We start from the raw sequence: 21,820 nt of genomic DNA, 5'->3' as shown, positions 1-21,820 counted from the left end.
ATAAGAGTGGACAGAGGAAGCTGGTTAGGAAGCTATTGCAATAGTCCAAGCCAGAAAGAGGCCTGTATTTGTTGAGCACCTACTATGGCTAGGCACAAGAGCATATAACGGAAACAGAGGTTACTGGGTCCTCCCTTGGCCCTACTCCGTTCAGAATTTCTCAGGGATGTGGGAGCCTAGGAATTTGTATTTTTAACATGCTCCCCTGGTGATTCTGATCATCAGTCAGGTTTGGAACAACTAAATTATTGGACTTAATTTTTCTGGAAATTCTAGAAATCACCATAAATACTGCTTAGGGAGCACTGTCCTTGTTGCTGGCTCCATGTGCCTTCCATATATACCTTCTATCCTTCAACGTTATGCAGTGTATATGATTATTAGCCCTGTTTCTCAGAGGAAGGAACTGAGGCGCAGAGAGGAATAACCTGGCCAGGATCACTGAGCTACAAGGTGGCAGAGTCAGGATTTGAACCGGGTTTTGTCTGATTCTGCTATCCTGCCCTTGATATTTACACCTGAATATCAATACAAGTTCAATGATATCTAGATGAGTTGCAGATGATGGATCCTCAATGAGAGAAGCCTCCTTTGCTATGTCCCATTGATGTCTCTCCTCCTAGGACCGACATGAGGGCTGGCCTGGCCTGGGTGTTTGTTGAGTGGAACTGAATTCTAGGGGTGATATCACTGAGGGCAGCCCATATTCTTTCCCATAGAGGATCCCTATGATGCTGTTGTGCTGAACTGGAGACTGAATGAGCCAGAAGGCCATTCATGGTCACTTCTTTCCTTACCACACTCTATAGAAATAAACTGAGCTCCCCTGGGGAGGAATTGGACGCTCCCTTAGAGGAAGGCCAGGGTGGAGGTAACTTCGGACGATGTGTGGCAACCATGGATGTGACATTGCTTAGCAGTCTCTTGGTTGTGTTTCCAAGACATCTTTGACCCAAAGAACTGAATAATTTTATGTTAATTAGACAATCAACTGGAATTGGCAGAGCTAAGTGTTGGGGGTTTGGAGTCAAAGTCATTTGGGTTAATAATTCCCCTCACTGTTTTCTTTTTTCTTTTTCTTTTTTTTTTTTTTTTTGAGACGAAGTCTCGCTTTGTCTCCCAGGCTGGAGTGCAATGGTGCCATCTTGGCTCGCTGCAACTTCTGCCTCCTGGGTTCAACCGATTCTCCTGCCTCAGCCTCCCGAGTAGCTAGGATTATAGGCACATGCCAGCACGCTTGACTAATTTTTGTATTTTTAGTAGAGGTGGGGTTTTGCCATATTGGCCAGGCTGGTCTCGAACTCCTGACCTCAAATGATCTGCTTGTCTCGGCCTCCCAAAGTGCTGGGATTACAGGCGTGAGCCGCCGCGCCCGGACACCCCTCAATGTTTTCATGTGTTAGGTAGTAATTTTGTAGTCTCCTGTCATATCTCTTACACAGAGGTTTGGGTCATGACCTCTACCTGCTTCTTATCTAAGAATGCTTTGCACTTGCCCCTGGTCTGATATTTTCTAATGTGTGAGATCCATAGCACTGGTGGTACATGAAGTGCCTCTACCTGGTACATGAACTTGCATTAAATCACCTTGAATCACACAGTAAGAAAGTGATTCCCTTCAATCCTTGTTCTGTTGGGATTGTTTAATGCTATTGAATCTTTAAAACTCCTCTACCATTTGCTAATCTTTCCTTTTTAATGAAGGAAAATAGGCCTCAGGTCAAAGCCTAGCTTTAGACAGCCTCACAGCTATCTAAAATGTTGAGTTAGGATTTAATTATTTGTTTATTTATTTAGTAAACTTTTTATTTTGGAAGGATTTTAGATTGACTGCAAAGACAGTTAAAGAGTTCTTATCTTAGAACCATATACCTTTCACCCTGTTTTTCCCCAATGTTAGCATCTTATGTAAACATATGGTACATTTGTCAAGACAAAGAAACTGGTATTGGGTACTGGTACTTACTGTTAACTAAAGTATGGAATTTATCAGTTTTCCATTAATGTCCTTTTACTGTTCCAGAATCCAATCTAGGATACCACATTGCATTCAATGTTATTTATTTATTTATTGAGACAGGGTCTTGCTCAGTTGCCCAGGGTGGAGTGCAGTGGTACAATCATGGCTCACTGCAGCCTCTACCTGCTGGGCTCAAACGATCCTCCTGCCTCAGCCTCCTGAGCAGCTGAGACTACAGTGCACACCACCACACCAGCTAATTTTTATATATTTTTGTAGAGACAGAGTCTCACTAGGTTTGCCAACACTGGTCTCAAACTTCTGGACTCAAGTGATCTTCCCATCTCAGCCTCCCAAAGTGTTGGGATTACAGGTGTGAGCCATCATGTCTGGCCAGCGTGACTTTATTAAGGAATGCTGGAGGCAGCCAGGGAGAAATCAGGCCCAGTATTAAGGAGAAGCCAGGTCCTGGAGGTCTTGCTAAGGAGGGTGTAATTTACCTTGAGGGCAAGGAAGAACCACCAGTTTTAAACAAGGTTGAAATTTGTTCTTTTCTGAAGGCCCCTTTCTGGCTGCAGTGCAGAGAATGAACTTACTGCAGGGCAATGATGGAGGCAGTAGTGACCAACAGAGCTGGATGAAAGCTTTCTCTCCAGGGCAATTAGCAAAGCTCTGAAACTCTCAGTGCAGCAAGTGTGGACAGAGCAGGCATTTCAGCATAAGATTGAACCAGGCCAGGCGCAGTGGCTCAGCACTTTGGGAGGCCGAGTTGGGCGAATCACGAGGTCAAGAGATCGAGACCATCCTGGCCAACATGGTGAAACTCCATCTCTACTAAAAATACGAAAATTAGCTGGCCATGATGGCATGCACCTGTAGTCCCAGCTGCTCGGGAGCCTGAGGCAGGAGAATCGTTTGAATCCGGGAGGTGGTGGTTGCAGTGAGCTGAGTTCATGTCACTGCATTCCAGCCTGGTGACACAGCAAGACTCTGTCTAAAAAAAAAGAAAAAAAAAATTGAACCAGACACCAGAGTCTCAGACCAAACTCTTAGACCCTATAGTGTTGTTATATTCGGTGTAACTTTTTTTTTTTTTTGAGACGGAGTCTCGCTCTATCGCCCAGGTTGGAGTGCAGTGGCCGGATCTCAGCTCACTGCAAGCTCCGCCTCCCGGGTTTACGCCATTCTCCTGCCTCAGCCTCCTGAGTAGCTGGGACTACAGGCACCTGCCACCTCGCCCGGCTAGTTTTTTGTATTTTTTAGTAGAGACGGGGTTTCACCGTGTTAGCCAGGATGGTCTCGATCTCCTGACCTCGTGATCCACCCGTCTCGGCCTCCCAAAGTGCTGGGATTACAGGCTTGAGCCACCGCGCCCGGCCTCGGTGTAACTTTTTAAAAGCTATGATGTACATACAGAAAAAGCACTTAGAGGGTGTAGGCACTGTTTACAAATAATTATACAGTAAACACCCACCTGTATAACTACCACCTAAGTCAAAAAATGGAACCGGTCCAGTGCAGTAGCTCATGCCTGTAATCCCAGCATTTTTGAGAGACTGAGGCAGAAGATTCCCTTCATCCCAGGAGTTCAAGACCAACCTGGACAACACAGCAAGACCTTACAAAAAAAAAAAAAAAAAAAACAAAAACCAAGAAGTTAGTTGGGTGTAATGGTGTATGCCTGTAGTCCCAGCTACTTAGGAAGGTGAGGCAGGAAGGTCGCTTGAGCCTGGGATTTCAGGGATGCAGTGAGCTATAATCGCACCACTGCACTCCAGCCTGGGTGACAAAGCAATATTCTGTCTCAAAGAAAAAAAAAAAAAAATAGAACATTACCAACATTACCAGTGTCCCAGAAGCCTCTCCCTAGTCAGAACCTCCTTCCCCTCCCAGAGATACTCTCTTCCATGATTATTCAAGTTTCATTCAGCTTTTTTACTTTAGTAAGTATGTGTAGATCTTGTTTCCCCAGGTTGTGTGATGGTGATGGGGTGGGAGTGGTCAGGAATGTCCCTTAAATTGTACACCTTCCCAGGCACCTAATAGGCTGACGGGTCTGGAGGGCACCCACTCTGTGTTGAGACCAGTGCAGGTGTTGTATATGTCATCTAATCAGATTGCCATAAAATCTGTATCAGGCAGGCCTGATGAGCCTACATTTCCCAATTCAGGGGAAGCACATACCGTACCCAATGTCACACAGAGTGTAAATGATAGATGTTGGGTTTTGTTTTTGTTGTTGCTGTTGTTGTTGTTTTGAGACAAAGTCTCACCCTGTCACCCAACCTGGAATGCACTGGCACTATCTTGGCTCACGGCCACCTCTGCCTCCCGGGTTCAAGCTATTCTCCTGCCTCAGCCCCCCAAATAACTGGGATTACAGGTGCCTGCTAGCATGCCCAGCTAATTTTGTGTGTATTTTTAGTAGAGAGGGGCTTTTGCCATGTTGGCCGGGCTGGTCTTGAACTCCTGACCTCAGGTGACCCACCCACCTCAGCCCCAAAGTGCTAGGATTACAGGTGTGAGCCACTGCGTCTGGCCCTAGACGTTGATTTTGAACCCAGGTCTGTCTTGACTGAGGGCTCTGTTCTTTCCTTGGCTTGTTCTGGTGGGGGTAGTGGAAGGTGAGGAAGGATGGGAATGACACGGGGTGGCAGGGGAATGGTAGGTACGGGGACTAAGAGGGGGCTTTAGAGCCGGACTGGCCTGCCTGGCTTCTCATCCCAGCCCTGCCACTCGGGCACATTGCTGACCTTCTCTGACCTTCTCTATGCCTCAGTTTCCTGCCTGATAGGGGTTTTGTGTTGATTCTACGAGAAGACGTGTAAAATGCCCAGCACAATAAATCATCACACGTACCTCATGGGGTTGTCATGAAGAATACAAGAGTTAAGTTTAGTTCAGGAAGCTTTTAAAACAGAACCTGCAGGCGGGAACCACTCATGAGCATTGGCCACTAATATTGTTGTTCTTTTCCCTTTCCCTCACTTTCACGGGTGTGCAATGAGCTGCAGTTACTTTGAAATTGCTGCATCTACAGTGACTTTGCAGACTGTTTTCTTCTGCAGATTGACTCCAGTGAAGGGCTCTGGCTGGGTGTCTGGAGAACTAGAGCTTGTTTCTTCTGGGGATCATGAGGCTAATGGAGTGGAGGCTGGCTTCCTCTAACAGTGCTGGCCTGAGCTCCACTCCATGTTTCCTATCTGACCCCACTTGTAGGCAGAGCTAACATGGGTACCACCCTGCTGGGCCTGACATCAGGGCAGCCTCCCCACAAGGTTAGTCTGGCTCTTAGGAGGATGGGAACGTGTGATAGGAGGGCTCCCGACCACCTGGCCTGTGGCATTGCTTCTTGCCTGGCCTCTGGAAGGGCTGAGGCCCATGGTGGGATTTTTCAGCAGCCGGGATCCTGGACAGCTCGTGTATTCGGTCAGGGATATTGGTTGCAAGCAATAGAAACTGATTCAGGCTATCGGAAGAAAAAAAGTTAATTGTAGAGAAGGAAACTGAGACTTCAGTGAATCAACCAGAGGGGAAGCACAGATATGGGGACGATCTGGTTTGCTGCAGCAGCTGCTACGGCCACTTTCAAACATTCATTTTTCCTTGCATCACCGGCTCCAGATTCAAAGTTCTGGAAAAGAGCATCCGAATGGAATAACTTGGATCAGGGGTTAATAACTGGGAACCGGGCTGCACAGCAGGAGGTGAGTGGCAGGCAAGCGAGTGAAGCTTCATCTGTATTTACAGCCACTCCCCATCACTCACATTACCACCTGAGCTCCACCTCCTGTCAGATCCGCAGCTGCATTAGATTCTCATAGGAGCATGAACCTTCCTGTGAACTGTGCATGTGAGGGATCTAGATTGCACGCTCCTTCTGAGAATCTAATGCCTGATGATCTGTCACTGTCTCCCATCCCCAGATGGGACTGTCTGGTTGCAGAAAAACAAGCTCAAGTCACTCACTGATTCTACATTTTGGTGAGTTGTATAATTATTTCATTATATATTACAATGTAATAAAATAGAAATAAAGTGCACAATAAATGTAATGCGCTTGAATCATCCTGAAACCATCCCTCCATCCTACCCCCCCTTCCCTCTGTCCATGGAAACATTGTCTTCCATGAAACTGGTTCCTGGTGCCAAAAAGGTTGAGGAGTACTGACTTTGATCATGTCATGGCTGCAGGTGAAACAGGGTGGTGAGGTGGGGGAGGACCAGGGTCCCGCTTGGTGTAGTGATTGCTGATGGGACTCTCCCTTCAACAAGATTAGACACAGGGCAGTTTCCTTAGATAGGGAGGGCAAGGGTGGCTGAATCAATCCAAGAGTTGAAGGAAAGAAGAGAAGACAAATGTCCACTGTAGTCCTGTCCTCCTTGAGCAAACAGGCTCTTACAGTGGGTACCTCAGTGTCCTAAAAGAGAAGCTGGCCTGCTTCTCACTGCAGACAGGCTGCTGAGAGAAACCGGGGAGAGTGGAAAGTGCAGATGTAGCCCTGGAGTCAGTCAGGTTAAATTCTAGGACCTCACCCGCTGGCTTGTGACCTTGGGCAAATGCCTTACCTCCCTGGGTTTTAACTCTTTTGTCTGTGAAATGGATAATAATTCAGCAATTCTTATGCTTGCTGTCTGACTGCACATCGGGCAGAGATGTAGACTAAGGATCATTCAGGAACTGTAGGCTCTGATTCTTACTCCATCTACAACGTCTTGGGCATTTGGAGGGTAAACACATGGCTTCTCTGAGCATTGATTTTTCCATCCACACAATGGGAAAAGAAAATATGACCTGGTTTAGGGAGTGAACCAGACATGATTCTGAGACTGACACTGCTACTTACCTGCTGTAAAACTCTGGGCAAGTTACTCAGCTGAACTTGAAGTAGCTCGGGTTGATGGGCACAGTGCAAGCACGGGCACAGAAGAGGTGCTCTATTGGCTTCCTAGGGTGGCCACCCTCCTAAGGTGCCACTGACTGGCTTGATCAAAAGAAATGTGTGGTCTCACACAGTTCCGGAGATTAGGAGTGCAAGGTCAAGGTGTCAACAGGGTTGGTTCCTGCTAAGGGCTGAGACACAATCTGTTCTGGGCCTCTCCTCACTTCTAGTGTTTTCCTGGCAATTTTTCTCATCCTTGGGCCTGCAGATGCATCACCCTGATCTCTGCCTCCATCTTTTTTTTTTTTTTTTTTTTGAGACGGAGTCTCGATCTGTCGCCCAGGCTGGAGTGCAGTGGCTGGATCTCAGCTCACTGCAAGCTCCACCTCCCAGGTTTACGCCATTCTCCTGCCTCAGCTTCCCGAGTAGCTGGGACTACAGGCGCCCACCACCTCGCCCGGCTAGTTTTTTGTATTTTTAGTAGAGATGGGGTTTCACCGTGTTAGCCAGGATGGTCTCGATCTCCTGACCTCGTGATCCACCTGTCTCGGCCTCCCAAAGTGCTGGGATTACAGGCTAGAGCCACTGCACCCGGCCTCTTCTTCCTTCTTTACATGGCCTTCTCCCTGTGTCTTTGCACCATCTTCGCTCTATACACGTGTGTCTGTGTCCAAATGTCCCCTCTTTATAAGGACATCAGTTATAGTGAATTAGCACCCACCCTAATGACCTTATTTTAACTCAATTACCTCTGTAAAAACCCCGTTTCCAAAGAAGGTCACACCCTGGGGGTTAGCACTCCAACATATCTTTTTTGGGGGAACACAATTCCACCCATAACAGGTGCTCAGCATCTATTAATTTCTCTACCTCATCAAATAAGATTGCATATCCTGCTCAGGACCTGGCACAGAGCAGAACCTCAAGAAGTATTCGTTGAATAAAAGAATGGGTGGATTCTAGATTCCATGGTGTGGGTTTTTTTTTGTTGTTGTTGTTCATTTGTTTGTTTGTTTGAGACTGAGTCTTGCTCCGTCACCCAAATTGGAGTGCAGTGGCACCATCTTGGCTCACTGTAACCTCCGCCTCCCGGGTTCAAGCTATTCTCCTGCCTCAGCCTCCCAAGTTGCTCAGATTACAGGTTCATGCCACCATGCCCGGCTGATTTTTGTATTTTTAGTAGAGACGGGGTTTCACCATGTTGGCCAGGCTGGTTTCAAACTCCTGACCTCAGGTGATCCGCCCACCTCAGCCTCCCAAAGTGCTGGGATTACAGATGTGAGCCACTGTGCCCGGCCTCCATGGTGTTTTGAATTCTCCAGAGAGTTCTCTACTCTGTGGAGTGCTCCCAGAGATACACCCTCCCCCACTTTGAAAAAGTGATTTCAAGATGCTCTAACAAAAACATAAAGTTCGTGAGAACACCTCCAGGCACATTCAAGAACTTGGATCTGACTTCTGTTTTTAATGAGCTCAATGCTGTTCCCACAGCCAGAGAAATTGCAGGAAAGTCCTTCCTTCCCAGAATGGCTCTGCTGTGCCACAGATAAAGAATTATTTGTTTTAGGAAAGCTTGAAAAACTTCCTCCAGTCATGTGAAAAGGGGTTTCAACAGTGAACAGGAGGCCCCAGCAATAAATCAAGTGAGGCAAGGAAGTGGCTCTGGGAGATGGGACAGGTAGATTCCCACAACCCTCTGTCCCAGGCACCCACTAAATCAGGAAGCTGTCACTGAATGAGAGGATGCCAGCGCTTCTTAATTCTTCAGTCTTAGGGGCGAGGGACCCACATAACTTGATCACTTATGATGTGCTGGAATGTTCCATCTGGTACAGCAAAGAGACTCAAAGCCCAGACTCTGGAGTTAAACTCCTACAGCTATCCTTGGCCCCACCACCATCTCACTGTGTGACCTTGGGCATGTTCCTTCACCTCTCTGTGCCTCAAAGTCCTCACTGATAATTTGAGAACAATAAGAGTACCTCCTTTATAGCATATGTGATAATATATGTAATACACATTGCAGGGTGCATTTAGATAATGTCAACAATTATTGTTATTATCATATTGCTGAGGATGCTGCTGGTGCTGAGGCTGATCATGGAAAAGGTGAATTCTAGTGCCCAGGTTTATTAAATGTCTGTTCTCATCATTCCCATTAGGGATTTCTAGAACTCAGTCCCATCTCTCTGTCTCTCCCTGTCTTCCCCTCCCTTCTTTATCTCCTTAGTGCTCAACCTTGGATTATTTCACTGATTCCCCAGCAACCCTAGGAGGTATGTATCATAACCTCAGTTTCATGGGTAAGAACCTGAGACGTAGAAAGACCAAGGGACTCTTAGGTGGATAACTGGAATTCAAGCCAGTATGTCTGCCTCCAAGGCTGCTGCGTGGGGAGATGGGCCTGATGGGAATGAAATTTGGCCTCTCCCTATAATTTCTTTTCATCATTAGGACCTCCCTCTAGGACCTAGGCTCAGACTTCACCGCCACATGGGCCTGCCCTGGACAATGCTCCACACTTGACTGGCTGCCCCCTGCTGGCTGTCAAGCTAAACAGGCCCCAAGAAACCCATTTACCCAAGAAGGCCAATGGTGGCTGATAAAAGCAGTCCGTTAGACAGTGGATGCGCATCCAGCAGCACCCTGAATCCTCATGGAGGCCCTGGGAAGAGTGTATCCCCCACCTGCCACTTTACAGGTGACCAAACTAAGGCTCAGAGAAGTTCTGTATCTCCCTCCTGTTGCACACCGGGTCAGAGTTTGGATTTGAGCCCCGGGCTGGCTCTCTGGTTTCTTCCAATCGCATTCTTTTGCAGGATGTCTATTTCCTCTGCTATGTCTGTTTGCTCTTCCAGGGCAGACTGGGTTGATTCTGGCCTCTGGTGCTCTCTGTTCCCATGCCGCCAGGGCCGGAGGATGACTTAGACCAGCTGAGCTTCTAAAAGGCTGGTGATTGCAGTGTCTTAACACCTTTACCCAGGGGGACGGAGGGCACATCGGTTGGGAAACTATCACATGCCAGGAATGATGGCAGGAAATCTCACTGTTATAAATCACTATAACAAATCTCACTATTTTCTGATTTTCACAATGTAAGATTCAGGGAAGTAAAGAGACCTGCTTAAGGGCAACAATGGGGCAGGTGAGGTCTCAAACCTGGGACTCCAATGTTCCTGCTGGCCTAACTCACTGCAGAGGAGGCTAGAGCAGGGTAGTAGAAGTCTACAGGAGAGCCATTCTATTTTTATCATTCTCTTTTCTTTTTTTTTTATTAAAATTTTTTTTTTTGAGATAGAGTCTTGCTTTGTCATCCAGGCTGGAGTGCAATGGGATGATCTCAACTCACTGCAACCTCCACTCCCGGGCTCAAGTAATTCTCCTGCCTCAGCCTCCTGGGTAGCTGGGATTGCAGGTGCCCGCCACCATGCCCGGTTATTTTTTTTGTATTTTCAGTAGAGATGGGGTTCCACCATGTTGGCCAGGCTGGTCTTGAACTCCTGACCTCAAGTGATCCGCCTGCCTGAGCCTCCCAAAGTGTTGGGATTACAGGCGTGAGCCACTGTGCCTGGCCTATCATTCTCTTTTCTTTTCTTTAGCATGGATCACAGATTCTAAAATTCTCCGGCCTCTCTGAGCAGCTGACTGCTGGAATTTGGAGGCTCCTGAAATTAGTTTCCTGTTCTCCATGCACTTCTCAAAAACCCTCATTGGTGACCAGATTCCCACTTATTTTGGAGTTGCACACAAAGGAAGCAGCATCATGAGCAGAAGGAGCCCTGGGTTATCTCAAGGGAGCTCAGGCATTGACTGTGCAACCTTAGGCAGGTGAATTCACCTCTCTGATCCTCAAGCTCCTCCTCTGCGGGAGAGATCATAATGGCCTGTACTTCATAAGGTTATTGTGAAGATAAACTAGATAGTGCATGGAAAGCAGTTAGTGCAGTACTCACCACAGAGTAAGTACTGGATAAACAAGTATCCGCCATTATTATGGTAGAAATGGTATCATTAGCAACTGAAGCCTTGGGGGGAGGTTTTGATCTTGGTGAAGGTTCTGAGAAATATTACAGATCACATAGGAGTGAGTTGGGAGGGAATGTTCCTTGCCTATCCCACTGGCAGCTATCCCAAACTGACATGCCCGGGGCCAGCTCAGGAAATGCCCAGTGACCCTCTTCAGCTTGGGAGACACAGTGTTCTTCAGGCCCACTTGGTCTGGCTTTAAGCCGTGGGTCTGTGCATGCCCACACACACTCATAGTCTCTCAGCACCAGTCGCCATTAGGGCCAATGGCATGGGTGTCGGACTTGCCCTGAGACAACAGCACTCCTCTGAGGTTTCAAGTCTGTTTCCCATTTATGGGGCCTTTGGAAGGAAATAGTATGTCTCCTCCCACCCTCTGCTCATCTACCCTCCCACATAAACCCCCAGCTGAGGCCTGCCCCTGGCAACCATGGAAAGCTATTTCCTCCAGCCAATGCCTCCCCTGTGTTAAGAAGCAGACATGGTGGAGAGAAGGCACAAAAAACCCTTGTGACTTGCAGGGTGAGGTGGGAAAGGTGGGGTTATTGGTGAAGACCGTTGCATTTATGGGGCCTCTTATCTTTATGACAAAAGCTCAACTAGGACTTGAGATGCAATAACAAAGAAAGTAACAGCCATAAAGATCTATTTCTAACTTGTGGGCCTGAGCAATAGGTGGGCAGCTGGCCCCTCCTGTATGTGGACTGCAGTCCTTGTAACCCCGAGTTTTGCTGCTGAGTCAGGGCCTGGTGGCACGAAGTGGGGCGCTCTTAGTGAGGATGCTGGGAGCCCCAAACCCTGCCCTCTCCTCCCCTCCGTAACTCCGCCAGCTAAATGTGGGACTCCCGCTGCAGCTTCAGAAACACCATCCCTTCACCCACATTTTGTCTCCTCAACCCTAGGGTCAACTCCATGGGAGACCCAAACAACCAGGACACTTGCCGAGGCTAGGCTGGGCATGAGATGCACAGTGTTAGAGAAAGCACAGTGGGACCTCCCCGCGGACTCCAAGCTCCCAGGAGGGAAAATGTGTAATAATGGGAAATGTGAACCAGCTGCTGCCCCCAACACAAAAAAACCAAAGGAAAACAAGAAAACAAAACCAACTACATAAATTGCAAAAAAAAAAAAAATTCCAGTTCTATTCTACAATAGCATCAATACTGCAATACTTTCATCAAGTTATATAAAGAAAAACCAGGAACATTGGCATAAGAGGAACAGGAGCTTCCCCCATCTTGTCGTGTTCAAGTAGTTTGTGTCTGCTCCCCTAGACCCCAGCAGTTTAGCTGTGCTATCCCAAGGGCAAGTGCAAGCCTGTCATCCGAGCGTGTAATTCTTGACCCAGGCTGGCCATCTCGGCTTTGGCTTGCAAGTCCCACTGGCATGTGATTTCCCAAAGGAGCCAGTCTTAGTCCGCAACCCCTTACCCGGTTCATTGTGGAAGTCCAGGGGGCCCAAGGGCAGAAAGGGCTGCAGGGACAGCCTCATCAGAGGGCCCTCAGGCAATGGAAGAGATGTGGCTGTGTTTCTGCTCTCTGCAGAAGAGAGTCCTGGAGGAGGGCCAGCAGCTGCCCCGGCTGCTGGGGAGGCAGCAGAAGAGGGTGGACATCAGCAGGGCCAGGACGATGATGAAGGTGAGCACCCACCGTAAGACACCCGGGTAGATGAAGGGCCCGATGAGGATGATGAGCAAAGCCAGCAGGAGTAGGTGTGCGGCCAGGCGTCGGGCTGCCACGTGGTTTGCACTTACTTCATCCTGTCCATCCTCTCCCACCAAGCTGGGGTGCCCTACTGCCAAGTCGGCAGGATCTGCCAGCCCCTGAGGACAGAGCGGCACCTCTGTGCATGGCTGGGCCAGCTGCCTCACCACTGCCTCGTGGTCGCGCAGGCTGCAGATGAGGCCCCCAGGGACGGCGGTGACCTTGCGGCACAGTGGGCAGGTGATGGACCAGGTGTTGTCCTGCACGCACAGCAGGAGCTTCAGGCAGACGGCGCAGAAGGCGTGCTGGCAGGCCAGCAGCTTGGGCGACCGGGGACAGCTGTAGGGCTCCCGGCACACCAGACACTCCAGGTCACATTCTGTGGAGCCACGATGACCCCCAGCGGGAGCCACAGCGGTGGTGGTTGTGGTGGCTCCTGCGGAGATGGGCTGGGGCTGTTGCAGGGTCTTGGTGCAGGCCATTCTGGGCACAGGGACCGGTGGGACACTGTCGCTCAGCACCTGGGCATTGGCAGAGACTGTCAGCTGGCGCCGCTGGGACTTGGACGGAGTCTGCCTCTCCTTTTCACTCTGGCCAGGTGCCTGTTGACAACAGCTGTCTGACACTCCTCTCTCTCAGAGCTGCCCAGCTTGTTTCTTGGCTTACGTTGTCCCTTCAGTTATTATTATTTATTTTCTCAAAACCTAGGGTTAATCAGTAACTTGCGGGTCTGGAGACTTTGAATTGCCTGATAGGAGGGCAAAGTGGGCAGGGTCTAGTGAATCAGGACTTTCCTGTTGGGGCCAAGTGCCTGGTGGGTGGCTCAAGCTTTGGGATGCATCAGAATCCAACTCTCTCACCCCCACTTCCCAGGTCCCTGAACCTTTTATTTATTTTTTTATTTAACTTTTTTTTTGAGATGGAGTCTCTTTCTCTCACCCAGGTTGGAGTGCAGTGGCGCGATCTCGGCTCACTGGCATCTACAAATCTGCACAATTAACAGACAACCCTATGAGTCGGGCATAGGTGGATTGGGGGACCCTGCTTCCTCAGACACAACCTTTTGGATGTCAGGATGAGTGGAACGAAGTTTGTTTGAGCTTGGAACACATTTACAGGCAAGTGGCCTTGGGAATAGGAGGGGAGAGGTAGAAAAGTGAGTGGAAGGAGCACAAAGCCCAGCCCAACGCAGAAAAACAAAACCACATACAGCGCACAGGTGTTTGGCACCTGCTACTGTATTCATTTCCTTAGAGTCACAGCTGTTGTATTCACAGTTACAGGTGTATGAGCCTCCAATCGGTGCCCTGCTGCACACTTCACGTGCCTAATCACAGGTGTCCTGTTGTGTGCTAGGCATGCTGCGTATCCAGTAGTACTAAGAACAGCTGCCATTTATTTGGGCGTACTCTAAGCCAAACCCTGTGCCCGGGGTCCCCAGCCCTCATTTCCCAGAACCCTGATACAGCCTTGTAGGGAAGGCTGGGAAACAAGGGCAGGGTGTGGTCAGGGTAGGCTGCTGGCTGCCTGCCGAGGGCCCTTCCATGGGGCAGGAACTTGTGGAATCTACCAGTGTCTAAGGTCTGATTGAATCAATTTCATTGGTTTGTTTAGATGCAACTGGCCCCAGCCAGGTGACGTAGGCTAATAGGACTCATGTGGGGACAGGCAGATATTAGCAGCACAGCAGTTAGGAAAACGTGATTCCTTACTTTGCCCTGAAGGGCAGATGGTGGGGCACGTGCACTCCCTCAAACAAATGTTTCATTCGGGCCACTCTGAACTCAGAAGCCCGTGTGAAGGATCCTTTGGTGCTCATGTCACCTGCCAAGGGCCACACAGAGTCCTGTGCCTCTGATTCAGCTCTTTCCCTTACCCCAGTTGCTGGCACTGCAGGCCACCCTCTGTGTCCTGGAGTCGCCAGCCCCACAGAGGCTCCCTCCCTTGTGGGAGGGAGTAACTCCTGCCTCACCCCTCCCCCATTGTCTCTGAAATTCAGTTCTCTCACCATCCCATCCCATTTCTTCTCAACCTGTAGCTAGACCAACAGTTATCTCTGTTAAAGGAAAATAAATCTTTGTATAAGGTGTAAGGAAGGAATCCAGTTTCAGCTTTCTACATATGGCTAGCCAGTTTTCCCAGCACCATTTATTAAATAGGGAATCCTTTCCCCATTTCTTCTTGTTGTCAGGTTTGTCAAAGATCAGATGGTTGGAGATGTGAGGTATTATTTCTGAGGGGTCTGTTCTGTTTCTCTGGTCTATATCTCTGTTTTGGTTGGTACCGCATGTTCTCACTCATAGGTGGGAATTGAACAATGAGAACACTTGGATACAGGATGGGGAGCATCACACACTGGGGCCTGTCATGGGGTGGGGGGAGAGGGGAAGGATAGCATTAGGAGATATACCTAATGTAAATGACGAGTTAATGGGTGCAGCACACCAACATGGCACATGTATACCTATGTAACAAACCTGCACGTTGTGCATATGTACCCTAGAACTTAAAGTATAATAAATAAATAAATAAAAATAATAAAAACAAATAAATAAATAAATCGTGGGGCCCCAAAATCACTAAGCCGAAGGGGAAAGTCAAGCTGGAAACCGCTTAGGGCCAAACTGCCTCCCATTCTATTCAAAGTCACCCCTCTCCTCACAGAGACAAATGCATATCTGATTGCCTTCTTTGGAGAGGCTAATCAGAAGCTCAAAAAAATGCAACCATTCTTATCTACCTATGACCTGGAAGCCCCTTCCTCGCTTCAAGTCTTCACGCCTTTGCTTCAAGTTGCCCCACCTTTCCAGATGGAACCAATGTTCATTTTGCATATGTTGATTGACATCTCATGTCCCTCTAAAATGCATAAAACCAAGCTGTGCTCTGTCCGTCTTGGGCACATGTCTTCAGGACCTCCTGAGGCTGTGTCATGTACGCATGTCCTCAACCTTGGCAAAACATAAACTTTCTAAATTAACTGAGACCTGTCTCAGACACTAAGGTATAGATACACATCTATATCACGTTTTCCCCCAGATCAAGCTGAAGGGGGCCTTGGATCTAGTGCTGGGCATGTTTTTTCCCCCATGCCTAGCATTCTTTCCCCTTTTTTGAGTAACAGTTCTCTGTTTTCACTTTGCGCAACCACTGCCTCCCACTGTCATTCTGTGTGCTCATGGTGAGGGTGATCTCTGGCTCCAGCTCTCTGGAAGTGGGGACCTGATGCGATTCAGGACAGATCAGTTAGCACGCTCTGCTCTGCTGGCTGCAGCCATTGGTTTGGGCAGAGGCATGTAATCTAAGCCAAGCCAATGAGATTCAATTCTGAGACTTCTGTTGGAACTCTTGAGAAGTTTCTCTTTCTGCTGGGTTTCCAAGTTAGAGGATGGAACCCTGGGGCTGCCAGGACCACAGCCTGCAGAGAATCTGCTCAAGAGTAAGGTCAGCACAAAAGAAAAATGAGAAAAGAATCAGACAAGGGCCTGATGATGTTATTTGAACACCTAGATCCAGCCACACCTGAAGCAGGGCCCCTAGCATTGGATTTTTTTCAAGGATATTAACCTATAAAATCTACCCTGATTTTTATTCTTAAGTCAGTTCACATTGGACTTCTGTCCTTTGCAAGTGAAAGACCTCTATGTAACACAGCAATGGATGAAGAAAAGAAGCCTTTACTTGCTCTCTGACAAAGGCTCAGGCATTGATGAGACAACCAGACTTCGTACACAGCCAAGAGTGACCTAATGCCTGTGTATTACGATGCTAGAAGAGATTCTGTTTTCTCTGCTTTGATTTGCATTGCGTAATGTTCTTTTCTGTTTGCGAGACCCTAGGATGGATTAGGGATGAGAGGAGAAAAATGTGTTGAGCCACATTCATTTATAATAAGAATAGAAAATCAGGTGGGCCACACAGTGATGATAGCTTGGCCAGTGCCCCCTCTCACTCTTTTTTTTTTTTGATATGGAGTCTCGCTCTGTCTTGCCCAGGCTAAAGTGCAGTGACACCGTCTCGGCTCAAGCGATGCTTCTGTCTCAGGCTCCTGAGTAGCTGGGACTACAGGCGTGTGCCACCACACCCAGCTAATTTTGTATTTTTAGTAGAGACAGGCTTTCACCATGTTGGCCAGATTGGTCTCGAACTCCTGACCTCAGGTGATCCGCCTGCCTCAGCCTCCCAAAATGCTGGGATTACAGGCGTGAGCCACTTCACCCGGTCGGCCAGTGCCCCTCTCTCTAGCCAGCTTAATGAGAAATCAAATTGTAAGAAGGTAGCTGAGTGAGGTTGAAATCAGACCAAGGGAAGTTATTTGGGTTAGAGCCTAAAAAATAACCTTTGACATCATTGGGCAACCACCATTAAGAAAACATATTGGCTGTAACAATCCAAGTATTACAGAAATAGATAAAGTAGAATGTGAAAGTTCCTTTCATTGCAACCTCTGAGAAATGACCACTGTTAACAGTGCATTCCTTCCTTTGTCCCCCTCCTACCATCTTGGCTTAGGAACAGCTTTGTTTCTTTCTTTCTTTTTTTTTTTTTTTGAGACGGAGTCTCGCTCTGTCGCCCAGGCTGGAGTGCAGTGGCCGGATCTCAGCTCACTGCAAGCTCCGCCTCCCGGGTTTACACCATTCTCCTGCCTCAGCCTCCCGAGTAGCTGGGACTACAGGCGCCCGCCAACTCGCCCGGCTAGTTTTTTGTATTTTTTAGTAGAGACGGGGTTTTACCGTGTTAACCAGGATGGTCTCGATCTCCTGACCTCGCGATCCACCTGTCTCGGCCTCCCAAAGTGCTGGGATTACAGGCTTGAGCCACCGCGCCCGCCCAAGCTTTGTTTCTTAACAGTGCCTTGCCTTAACTACCATCAGCATTGACTATAGCTGGAAATCTGGCTCCCATCACTTTACCAGCTGTGTGAACTTGGGCAAGAATTTCTTCACGGCAGTTCAGTTTTAAAATTTGATAAAATGGAGCCCGGGTGCGGTGGCTCATGCCTGTAATCCCAGCACTTTGGGAAGCAGAGGCGGGTGGATCGCTTGAGCTCAGAAGTTCGAGACCAGCCTGGGCAACGAGGTGCAACCCAGTCTCTACTAAAAATACAGAAAATAACCAGGCATGGTGGTGCATACCTGTAGTCCCAGCTACTCGGGAGGCCAAGGCAGGAGGATAACTTGAGCCTGGGAGGTGGCGGTTGCGTGAGCCAAGATCATATACCACTGCACTCCAGCCTGGGTGACAGAGTGACACTGTGTATTTAAAAAAAAGTAAATAAAATAAAATGGAGACATTAACACTTGAGGAAATTATGGAAGATCATTTCAGCCCTCCACCCCCGACTACAACCTGCTCATGGGAGGCTTAGTAATTTATGTACTTTGGGTTGTAACTGACCTGGGTGAAATTGATCTCTTCCAGGGACATGAGATAAAACACTTTGGTGACCTATTTGGCCAGTGCTTCTTGAAGAGGAGTGAATATGGTCAGAGTCTGAGGTGTAGACAGAAGCAGATCTATCCCAGGGGAATTAAAAAGTGTCTCTGGAGACTTAAAATGTTAAATTCATCTAGGTTTCACATTCTTCACCATGTTATATTTGTGCTTACTGCAACATTAGAATCCCGAAGCATACATGAATCCTTCCAAATCTCCATATAAAACATATTTGTTTGTTTCAATTGCTGTATAAATATGAACTCATTAATGTTGAATAAAGCTTTTTTTTTTTTTTTTTTTCATTTGAAATGCAGTTTCTTCCATCTTATGGCTTCTCACAGCCCTGGGGTCATATGCACTCCATCTTGAGAAGCACAGTCTCATGTTGGAGTGAAATTTCACGAGCCAGGTCCCAGTCAAGCACCGCGTTGCCCTCCACTCCTCTCTACCTTGGGCTAACTGGCAACCATCTCAGCTCACACTCTTGTCGCAGAATTCCCGCCTCTGTGCTCCTTAGAGCATGGCAGGCTCTGTCCCTATTTGCACCGCCCCCCACCCCGCTCCCACCCCTTACAAAGAATCTGCATGTCTGAGGATAGATTGCCAAGGAGACAGAAGAATGGGATCTGGAACCAAAATGACAATAACGAGAAAATGATGAATGTATATAGAGAAAGACAATGTGACAGAGATAGTGAATGCCTCAGGCACAAACTGCAGGAAGTTGGAAAACTACACTGTCTTTTTTTTTCTTTTTTGAGATGGAGGGCACTCACTGGGCTGGGGCTCTGAACTCACCACCAACAGGCAGTCAGCGGCCCAGTTGCTTAACCTCCCTGGGCCTCAGTTTTCTCCATCTGTGAAATGGACACCTGTCCTGTCTCCTTGTTGGGGAGCCAATGAAATGACAGAGGCTTGTGAATGGGGCGGGGGGGCCATTACTACTACTGACCTCACTCCCTGGACTCAAATCTTCTGTCTTTTTTTTTTTTTTTTTTGAGATGGAGTTTCGCTCTTGTTGCCCAGGCTGGAGTGCAATGGCACAATCTTGGCTCACTGCAACCTCTGCCTCCCGGGTTCAAGCGATTCTCCTGCCTCAGCTGCTTGAGTACCTGGGACCATAGGCGTGTGCCACCATGCCCAGCTAATTTTTTTTGTATTTTTAGTGGAGACGGTGTTTCACCATTTTGTCCAGGTTGGCCTCGAACTCCTGACCTCAGGTGATCCACCTGCCTCAGCCTCCCAAAGTGTTGGGATTAGAGATGTGAGCCATCGTGCCCAGCCTAAACAGTCTTTTGTTTCCTGTTGTTTAAAAATAATTATGTTAAAAAATACATGTTGATTGTAAAAAAAAAATGGGATTACTGATGAACAAAAAGAAAAAGACATCAGTAATCAGTAATCTCACAGCCCACAGAGAAGGAGAGTTAATTCTGAATATTTCCTTTTAGACTGCTTGGCTTTCTTTCTTGTTTTTTTTTGTTTGTTTGTTTTTTGCTTTTTTTTTTTTTTTTAGACAAAGTTTTGCTTTAGTTGCCCAGGCCAGAGTGCAATGGCGAGATCTCGGGTCACTGCAGCCTCCACCTCCTGGGTTCAAGTGATTCTCCTGTCTCAGCCTCCAAGTAGCTGGGGTTACAGGCGTCCGCCACCACGCCCTGCTATTTTTTTGTATTTTTAGTAGAGACAGGGTTTTACCATGTTGGCCAGGCTGGTCTCGAACTCCTGACCTCAGGTGATCTGCTCGCCTCAGCCTCCCAAAGTGCTGGGATTATAGGCATGAGCCACCATGCCAGGCCTATACTGCTTTCTGTGTATACTTTTACAGACTTCCCCCATACACCCCCACCCCCACTAAAATAGTAATCTACTATTTACACTTTGGTAATTTATATTTTTACTTAATAGGTTATCAGCACATCTCTTTCATATTAATAAATACATTTCAAATCATTCCTGAAGGTTGTATAGTATTCCCTCATGTGAATGTACCATATTTTAATTCATCAATTCCCATAAGTTAAATATTTAGACTGTTTCCATTTTTCACTGTTATCAACAGTCCTTTGACGGGCATCCTTGGATATGCACTTTTCATTTTTGGCCTTTTCAAAATTGTATAATATATGTTATATTCTTTCTCTGCCTTTTGGACAGTGGTTCAAGTCTTGCTATGCTGACCCATTTATGAACCTGGTTTAAGCCAGAAGGTTGGAACTATTAGCTAAGCAGCAACAGAAAAGAAAACTTTTGTCCAACTCAGAATTATTACAGTGTACCTACCCCGGAGGTTATAGAAATCAGACAGTGAACCTCTAGGACTACATGTTCTTTGAATCTAGAATAATTCTAGGGTCTGGACCCATTTCCCACTGCTGTCTCTAAACTTTCTCATCCCTCCCACCCTTATCTGTGGTTAAGCTTTGGTTCAGACTTCAGATTGGACTTCTTCTTTGACCTCCTTCTGATTGATCTCTTAGTTTCTGACCATCTCCTGGGACACATCTGGCCTGTCTTGAAGATTCCATTCTTAACTGTTCCCTCAATTCTATGATCCTGACACCGACCCTGACCCAACCCTAACCCTTGGCCCTTTCAGCACTGTGATATGTATGTCGTCTTCTCTCTCTGCCTTTTCGGCAGTGGTGCAGGTGCCAAACTTGGATCTCAGCTTAAGGCTAAGCTAGTGGGCAAAAGGAATCCCACCTTTGCACATGGCCCAGGCTCCAGTGGAACACCAGGCTCTCACTTGGCAGAAATGTCTCACCTGTTGTGAGACGTTCTTGTCTTTACCCTCCATAACCTCTTTCCCTCCATCCTTCATTGTTTGGATTAAGAATGTTAATCCTGGAAGAAAAGGGTTTTGGTAAGAGTTGTTATTACTTATTCATGGGAGTAGATGCATGAATAAGATGCATGACATATGTCTTTGGCTGACAAATCAAAACATCTGAAGACTGGACCTTGTCAGGCACTACTGCCTTCAACCATAGATGATCAACTCTAATCAAACAACTGGCAGAGAGACATTTTATCTGGAGGAATTGAGCTCATCTGTTCCTCCAGTATTTCTTAAACTGTGGTTCATGCATCTCTAGTTTTCTGTGAGCATCTAAAAGGTACTTCTGAAAAAATCTAGGTGGGTGAAGAAGAGGGTTCCTTAGTCAAACCAGTTTGAGAAATAATGCATCCTTCACTTGACCTTGGAGATTCACAATAGACATTAGAGCATTAAAAGCTTTAAGAAATCCAGCAATTAAAACACCTGCTTGATTTTGTTTAATCCTGACTTTAACTTATTTGCCTGTGGACTTCTTTTCATACAAAACACTTTTTAATGCTATATGCAACTCTGGGGTTCTGAGAGACACAGTTTAGGAAATGCTGAGGGATCAAGCTAAGCTATTAGAAAGTTGCATTTGACTCTGGGCTTTCTAAACACTCTCACTGAGTTGTATTTTGGGACTATTCTGCTAGCTTCCTTCAAAGGATGCATCAGGAAATAGGATTAAGAAACTTGTTACTGCATTTGCATTTGGGTTGTGGCTTGGGATACTATATGACAGTATTCAGTGTCACCCATACAGAGCATGTGAAAATTTTCTTTTGGGGCTAAGTATTGGAAAAAGCTTTTTGCTTCCTCTGACAGCAGATTGTGTCTGTCCACACTACCCAGATATTCTGAACTACATAATTGACTCTATTTTCCATTTTTGCTTTGGCCACCAGGAAGCTCAACCATAGCTACTGTGAAATATCACATTTGGCATGTAGTGCTGCATTCCATCTCCATCCTCAGTCTATATTTTCAA

At 47.3% G+C, this 21,820-nt stretch overlaps 1 protein-coding gene across 1 annotated transcript; it reads right to left on the bottom strand.

The window, feature by feature from the left end:
* Window positions 1-11,980: 11,980 nt before the first annotated feature.
* On the bottom strand, window positions 11,981-13,230 carry RNF186 (ring finger protein 186). The gene has a single exon (XM_023219851.2). The coding sequence runs from the start codon at window positions 13,052-13,054 to the stop codon at window positions 12,371-12,373; it is 684 nt and encodes a 227-aa protein (XP_023075619.1). The 5' UTR covers window positions 13,055-13,230; the 3' UTR covers window positions 11,981-12,370.
* Between the last annotated feature and the right edge of the window lie 8,590 nt (window positions 13,231-21,820).

This window comes from Piliocolobus tephrosceles, chromosome 1 (genome assembly GCF_002776525.5).
Source record: "Piliocolobus tephrosceles isolate RC106 chromosome 1, ASM277652v3, whole genome shotgun sequence".
In the NCBI taxonomy this organism is placed as follows: domain Eukaryota; kingdom Metazoa; phylum Chordata; class Mammalia; order Primates; family Cercopithecidae; genus Piliocolobus; species Piliocolobus tephrosceles.
Note: the sequence above shows the minus strand (reverse complement) of the source record. Positions and strands in the feature narration are given on the sequence as shown.

Bases quoted from the DNA above. Each gene is read 5' to 3' on its own strand.
- RNF186 (XM_023219851.2), bottom strand. From the start codon at position 13,054: ATGGCCTGCACCAAGACCCTGCAACAGCCCCAGCCCATCTCCGCAGGA.